Source organism: Penaeus vannamei, chromosome 5, assembly GCF_042767895.1.
Source record: "Penaeus vannamei isolate JL-2024 chromosome 5, ASM4276789v1, whole genome shotgun sequence".
NCBI lineage: Eukaryota > Metazoa > Arthropoda > Malacostraca > Decapoda > Penaeidae > Penaeus > Penaeus vannamei.
The window spans coordinates 25,705,539-25,713,038 of record NC_091553.1 but is presented as its reverse complement, the minus strand read 5'-3'; the positions used below and the strand labels follow the sequence as shown (position 1 = coordinate 25,713,038).

The 7,500-nt window shown below is 38.0% G+C and overlaps 1 protein-coding gene across 5 annotated transcripts in view; it reads left to right on the top strand.

Moving 5' to 3' along the window:
- The window catches only part of LOC113816905 (arrestin domain-containing protein 2), a 43,608-nt gene that overhangs the window by 13,913 nt on the left and 22,195 nt on the right, over nt 1-7,500 (top strand). For 3 of the 5 annotated variants that reach the window (XR_011398581.1, XR_011398580.1, XM_070121961.1), the window contains exons 7-10: nt 2-184; nt 1,816-2,521; nt 6,154-6,303; nt 6,577-6,693. Coding sequence is in view for 2 of the 5 variants with exons in the window: in XM_070121961.1 (XP_069978062.1) it covers nt 2-184; nt 1,816-2,521; nt 6,154-6,303; nt 6,577-6,693 (1,156 nt within the window). In the remaining 3 variants the exon portion in view is untranslated. Of the gene's footprint in view, nt 1; nt 185-1,815; nt 2,522-6,153; nt 6,304-6,576; nt 6,694-7,310; nt 7,379-7,500 lie in introns of all 5 variants that reach the window. The other 2 variants (XR_011398582.1, XM_027368895.2) reach the window with 1 other exon arrangement.

Sequence of the window (7,500 nt, the reverse complement as noted above, 5' to 3'; positions counted from 1 at the left end):
GACCATAACCTACCATGCTGAAGGGAGAAAGAAGAAAGACCATCGTAAGGTTGCTGAGCTCAAGCGCTTGGAAATTCCGCCCGGAGAGGATGATAACTGGAGCAACGTTGAGATGTTGATTCCAGCGCTGCCTACCTCACACCTACAATTCTGCAACCTGATTGACATTGATTATGAACTCAAGGTAGGGTGCTATTAGGACATTGGGAAAAATAAGGACATTGTTGGGTATCTTTTTTTTTTCTTTTTTTCTCTTTATAGGAAGAAGAAAAAAAGGAAGAATTATAGGTTTGTCTTGAATGAGTTTGTTAAAAGTTGAATTATTTTGTTTTATTAGGCAGTTCAGTTTTCCAGTGAAATTCAGAGAAAAATTGTCATTTCAGATAAATTTATACCTATGATTTTTTCTAAACTTGTTTCCCAGCTTTGCCAGTGAGCCAGTGGGATGTTAAACTTGGGCTCATCCAGTAATGACTGCTGTTCTTCAGACCTCAGATATGCGGTTACTTATATCGGTATCTTTCTGTGTCAATTATGTCGTTTGGTATACTGTATCCTCCTTTGTTACAGGAACCATTTGTTTTATATATTGTAAAAAATGACATTTTAAGAGGATTTTGCTTTTCATGTCCAAATTATGTCTCTGGACCCTTAATTTTTCTCCCTGAAAACCCTAAATTCTGATTTTGAAAATTCATATAGCTTTTTCCCTCGTGCTGAATTTACCCCAACTTGCTCATATGAAGCCCCACGAAATACTCTTCCATTGTAATTTTATGTTGCATGAAACCACTGGATATAAATCTGTATATGTTATAGATTACATGCCTTACCAAATTGGGACCATAGTAACTAAATCAGACAAAATATTGGTGTATGAAGAATATTTGATTACTTTATTACAAAAATTGCATGACTTAGGATTTTTCTATAAAGCACTGTCTTATACTTATTGATTTCAGTATAAAGAATGATCATTGGTATTGGTATGATATAAAAGTTTAGGTATATTGTAAATTGAATGGCATGTAATAGATGAAATAAATTTGAAATTTCTTCGAAGGAGACCAATTTTTTTTCTTTAAAAAGTATGATATAAAGATCTCAGTGAATAAGTATGAGCTTAATCTCGTAAACAAATAATTACACTTTCATCACAAATATACTTTTATCGAAACATAACCATTGTGTGAGAAAACAGAACACAAAGAAACCAATGGGATTTTTGCTGATTATTTGATACTGTGGTTTAATTACATGTGAAATAATTTCCCCCCCATATCCCCTTTCCCCCCCATCCAAAATAAACTACAGTGTTGTATAGATGTGATATTGTTTGGTTCCTATAATATCCTGTGTACAAGCTGTGATGTTATTTCATCTTATACAATGCATAACCTGATTATCTAAATTATGCTACAGCTAATGAATTTCAGACCAGTAATTTATAATTACAAGTCAAATGAGCATGGATGCCTCACTGCAGTTTTAATTAAGAGTTATCCCATGGGTACAATATTCTCATACATAGGGGAAGCAGAAGAAATTGGCATTTGACATGATAAGTCCATGAGATCAGATATTTTAATGAAAAGTTGTATATTTACTGTCTTTATATAATTTTTCTTAAATGCCAGTAAGAGTCAAGAATTTCCAGTGTATCATATCAGTGTGGCTACTATATCTTTTTTCTATGAATCTAGGGTATTTGTTAATTAAAAAAGAAGTGTTTCATATATTGCAATTTTTATTGGGATTTATTGCTGGTGTTTTATTTCTTTTCCATATTACTGTATTGACCTCTATGTTTTTCAGTTTGAAATGTCCCCCTCTGGATGCCACATGGACCTAGAACACACAGCTCCTGTAAAGATTGGCTCTATACCTCTAGTGCAATACTTTAGCAACTTTGTTCAAGGACCACCTGCAAATTCAAGCCAGCCCATCATTCTGGCTCCCGGTCAGCTTCCTGTGCCAGGTCAAACTCCAGTGTCAGGTCAGCCTGTCATTCCAGGTCAGCCACCAGTGCCTGCTTATTCCCCTCCTGGACAGCCCCCATTACCAAATTATTCTCCAGCACTAGGACAGCACCCAGGGCCTGACCTTGCTCCTGTACCAGGTCAACAGCCAATGCCAGGTCAGCCTCCAATGATGAATTCTCCATTAGTACCAGGACAAGCTCCATTACCTGGTCAGCCTCCATTTCCAGGTCAACAACCATTGATAGGTCAAGCACCTGTGCCTGGTCAGCCACCAGTACTAAGTCAACCACAAATGCCAGGTCAGCCTCCAGTGCCTGGTTATGGTACTGGACCAAGTCAGTCTCCAGTGTTGGGCTTTGCTCCACCCGTACCAGGTCAGCAAGCAGTCCAGATGCCCTCTTACAATCCAGCCCAGCCTAGCATACCGGGGTCCTATGTGGATCAGAACGCTTCGCCATACAACCCGAACTTCCAGCCAGCGTCGTACCCTGTACCAGGGTCACCAAGATTTCCAGGAGTCCAATATTATCCTCAAATGCGTAAGTTTTTCATGTACATTTTTGTTCATTTTTCTTTGATGTCATTGGATGGTCACAAGGTATTTCTTTTTTTGATATGTTGTCCTAGTGTATTTCACATACAATGCTCCATGCTAAAGTAAACTGTTATTTCCATTTTCATGTAAATATATCTGAAAGTTCAAAGCCATTTATAGTCAGTAATAAAAAAGGTTCCATTGTGCCAGACTAAGATTGGAGAATTTGGGCCCTTCTTACCCTGGTCCAGACAAAGTAACATGTATATGTAGTATCTTCTGTACATACCACAAAATTTGATACCATATTAAAGTTTAATCCAGGTTTCTAAGCATGCATGTGCAATGGGCATGTTCAGGACCAAATTTAGACACACTTCTGGACCAGCATTAGCTTTTCAGCTGAAATGTGCAGAAAGAGCTAATTAATCCCACAGACCATGTCATAGTTTGTAATGACAAAGTCATCAATTCGTGCCAAGTTGCTATTAACAGTTATTTTTAACAATAGGAAGTTCTGACATTTTCAAGGCAAATATGTATCTGTATATATTCTAATAAGTGGTGGGGTACTCAGAAAATCCCTCAGACATTTCCAGGGTTTCCATAAATAGACAAGGCAATGTTATTTCCAGGTTGGGAAAACATTCCACTTTTGTGTGATAAATCAATGAAAGAAAAAATTGAAGCTTTTAATAATATCACTATCTGGTCATAAATGCAAAGAAGTAATTTCTGTATTATTCAGATTACAGTAATTGCAATACTTCAAGGATATTTGTTGTCATAAGCCTTGCTGGCAGCATCCTGAAAGGGCTACCCTTTGTATGCCTGGCGATCAGACAAGAAAAAGAACTCTCAGAGAAAATTCTGCAGTGAATATAAAATGTTACACTCACACTCACACACACATGCACACTCACACTCATATGCCTATGTATGCTCATGGTCACACTCACATTCACATTGACATTCACACTCACACTCACACTCACTCACACTCACACTCACACTCACACTCACACTCATACTCATACTCACACTCACACTCACACTCACAGTCACAGTCACAGTCACAGTCACATTAACACTCACTCTCAGAGTCACACTTACACTCACACTCACACTTACACTCACACTTACACATTCACACATGTACTGTATATATATATACACACTCATCCCTCTGCTATTGTGTGTTTTAATTTTGCAGTTTACCACTATCATCCACATTTCATTGGTTAGCTTCTCTGCTAACACACTTTCAAGTTTGCTAGATCATCCAAGATTTGGTGTATTGGTTGTTGTAAAATAAAGTGTACTGTGCAATTGGCATTTTCCAAGTCGGTAAATTATCGGTTGTGGTCAGCCAGTCATTGATCAAGATTACTGTTCTCACCATTGATAAAGTAGTACAGGTTCTTATCAGGACATGTATGCATGAGCAAGTGTTATTGGCAAAGGGCTAATATATGTAAGGGTGAACACTGGCTAACGGACACAAAGAATCTCCAACAATCTCTTACCATAATGCAGTGGGACCATCAAGAGAGTTATAATAGAGAATTAATGCTTGGAATATCTGCCTTCATAGATATTATTGAGAATGAGATTTAGCTAACTAGCTAACCCTTTGGTGGCCATTTGGCAAATCAGTCAACATACTCATGCCTTTGTTCCCCCTAAAAGGAGACGGGGACTGAGACCCAATGTAGAGGATTACCCCTACCTTGGGCCTCAGCCCTTGCCTCAACTAATTATGCTTGGTCCTTTTGTTCTCTTCATTCCTTTTCCGTATCATCTTTATTCCCTTCTTCTATCCCATTCCTAAGGTGTGAGAGCCATGCTGAAAGGATGAAAGGCTGGCTTTGTGTCAGTCACGAACGGCCTCCAGGAGCCACGGGCAAAGTATTCCCTTGTTTAATTACCAAGCCTTTACCCCTTATGGGGATCCTCAGAGGTTGACTGTTTCTTTTCCCCATTTTATTCGGGCTTGCCATGGCCAGTAATGAAGATTCTTTACCTTTAATAGAGGCATTAAGGCTTGCCCCTTCATCAAATAGACTATCTGAATTTATTTTGATGGTTTTCTGACCCCTCCCCCTCCTTTGACCAAGGCTCTGACCACTCATGTTACTACCCCCTTTTCAACGCTTATGAACAACTCTGACCATTCTAAAACACCCGCCCAGGTTATTACTCAACCCCTCATCAACAACATTCTCAACTTTATCTCCTGCTGCACAACCTTTTTCAATGTCAACCCTCTCTTCCATTATTACTACTATTCATCCTTATTGTCCCCCCCCACCCCTGCAGGACTGCTCCACTCCACACCATCCCATCTTGTTTTTGCCCTCTTCCTTTTACTGCCTCTACCTCTTCAAACATTCTAAGTACTCTATTTGACCCAGATGGGATCGATTCTTCGTGATTCCCCCCACAGCCCTCTATTCTGAGAATACCCTTCTCTTTCAGCAGTGCCTCCAGAAACAAGTAGGCAAGGTTACCTTTCGCAGTTGCTCTGATCGTTCACGCCTTGTCATGGTTTCCTCTGAAGCCCAAGCTCGAGCACTATCTACCCTAACTGACCATACTGGCAAACCCATTCCTGCCGAACCACACCCAATTCTTAATACTTGTACTGGAACTGTTTCTATTCCCCTAAATGCTTGTTCCATGTATAACAAGGACTGGTCAGACTGTGAAAATGACCTACTTTCCTGCCTTGGTGAATATGATGCTGTGGCAGCACAGTGTTATGCTCTTCCTCCCAGAGGCCGACGTAAATCTCACGTCAATATTACCAAGATTCGCTTCCATAGGCAAGACCTCCCCCATGAGGTTTATATTGGTGGCTTGTCTTATCATGTCCGACAATATCGACCCCTTCCTTGTCAATGTTAGAAATGTTGCCATTTTGGCCACCCAGCCAAACACTGTCGCTCCACAACCCGTTGCCCTCTTCGTCTGTTCCTCAGATATCTATTTCCTCTACTTATAAGAGAACCTTTGTTTCTCAGTCCTCTATACCCAATTCCCCTCCAGAAACCCTTGAAGACATCCAAAGCTTCCTAAAGATGACCCGCCAATCCCTCTGTGACAGAGGGATTGGGGGGTCATCTTCCCCAGTGACAGATACATTATAATTCACTCATTCACCCTATCCTCACCTTTATACTGATTTCTGCTCTAGTTCACTTGATCCCCTATTCCCCTTTTCACTAGCATACTATTCTATAATGCTCTTAAACCTTTGACATCTAACGCATCTTATTGTAATCTGTAACTCTTCTTTGCCCTTTCTGATGCATTACTTTACCATAATGCTACATGACCTTTGATATCTAGCGCATTTATTTTCAAACATTAAACATTGAACATTATTATGGTAAATTCAGTATTTTGTTTTGCAATCAAAATTGATTTAACAATAATTTTATCATTTTACACTTTCCATTGTTGAGTCAAACACAATGTTTCAGCTAGGCCATTTTTCAGGCAAGAAGGGAGTGAATTTTCCAATCTTGATCTTAGAAGATATCACTGCTTTTGTTGCTGGCTGTACCTTATCAAGAATAGGAAAAGTTAAATTCTGAAATTAAATGTGTTTTTTCTATTTTCTTTTTTTGATAGCCTTACCAACATACAACCAATGTATGTTTGGAACGACCAGCATTGCAGAGATTGATAGTGATGTTGATGAGGGACAGAATCATAATGAAATTGGATTTGCACCTCATTATATATCCTATAGTCTTATTAACTCCAAGAGGCTCCAGTCAGGTATGGTATAATAGATAAGGAGCATTTATTTTTAGAAAGCTCATATAATGTCTTTCTTGTATAGAGAAATTTTGATAAAAAGTTTGTGGATTCGCTTGCAATGTTAGAAAAGCATTAAGAAATGATATATAAAAGCTAGAAATAGAAGATTCGTATCAATATGATTCCATGAAAATGAATGACTCTTTTAGGCAAATAATATAAAACACCACTAAGTATAATCTGAAAATTGTAGCCCAGAATAATTTGAGGTATTATCCCTTGATATAACAGCTGCTTCTGTGGGGGATACTGGAGGGGGCATGGATGGCATAACCAGTGGAGTGAGCGACCTACACATTCGTCGTGATAGTGGGAGCAGTGGTTCTAGTGGAGATCATTATCGTGGAGGTAGGACAGGATATCGGATTGCGAGGGCTAGTCTGTTCTTTGTATTGTTGTAAGTAATGGCTGTGATTTTTAATAACTGTATGTAATTTCAAGGCATAAGTGATGATATTTGTAGCACTTTTGATTTGTGTTTTGTGTCTCCGTTGATGTAGTTCACCTTTTGTTATTGGAATTGCTAGTATCATTATGACTTTATCTTCTGGCTATAATTCAGGTAAGTTCAAAATGACACAACTGGAAGATTTTTTGTATGAATGGAATTAGTATTAGATAATGGAGCAAAATTGAGCCAAAATGTAGATTTTTCAGAAATGGGTAGGTATTAGTTCTCTGTTTTGGTGGAGTCAATATGTGTATGTGATTTGTATTTAGCAATTATTCATTGATGTCTTAGATATTTTTTGCTTGACAGTGAATCATATTTATATGCTCATAAGTATCAAGTTGTTGATTTTTCAGGAAATGTTGATGTCTTTGTGAAATATAAATAAATTATATTAGATTATTGTTGGCATGCAGAAAATGTAATTTTGTTTTGGTTCATTTGTTTATATTAATGCCAGTGTAATATTTTTTTCTTTTATTTTATTTTATTTCATTAATTTTCATCTGAACAGGGCACCAGGCACATAACTGACTACAGAAGAACCTAATAAAGGAATAGCATTCCTTTTTTTGGCAGTATGTAAGTGCAGCATGTAGAAGGAGACCAGTTATGGTGCTTTTTGAAAAACTACAGTAGAAACTTTTAACACAGATGAATGCTATAACAGAATGAAAATTGATTAACATATATACAAATATCTT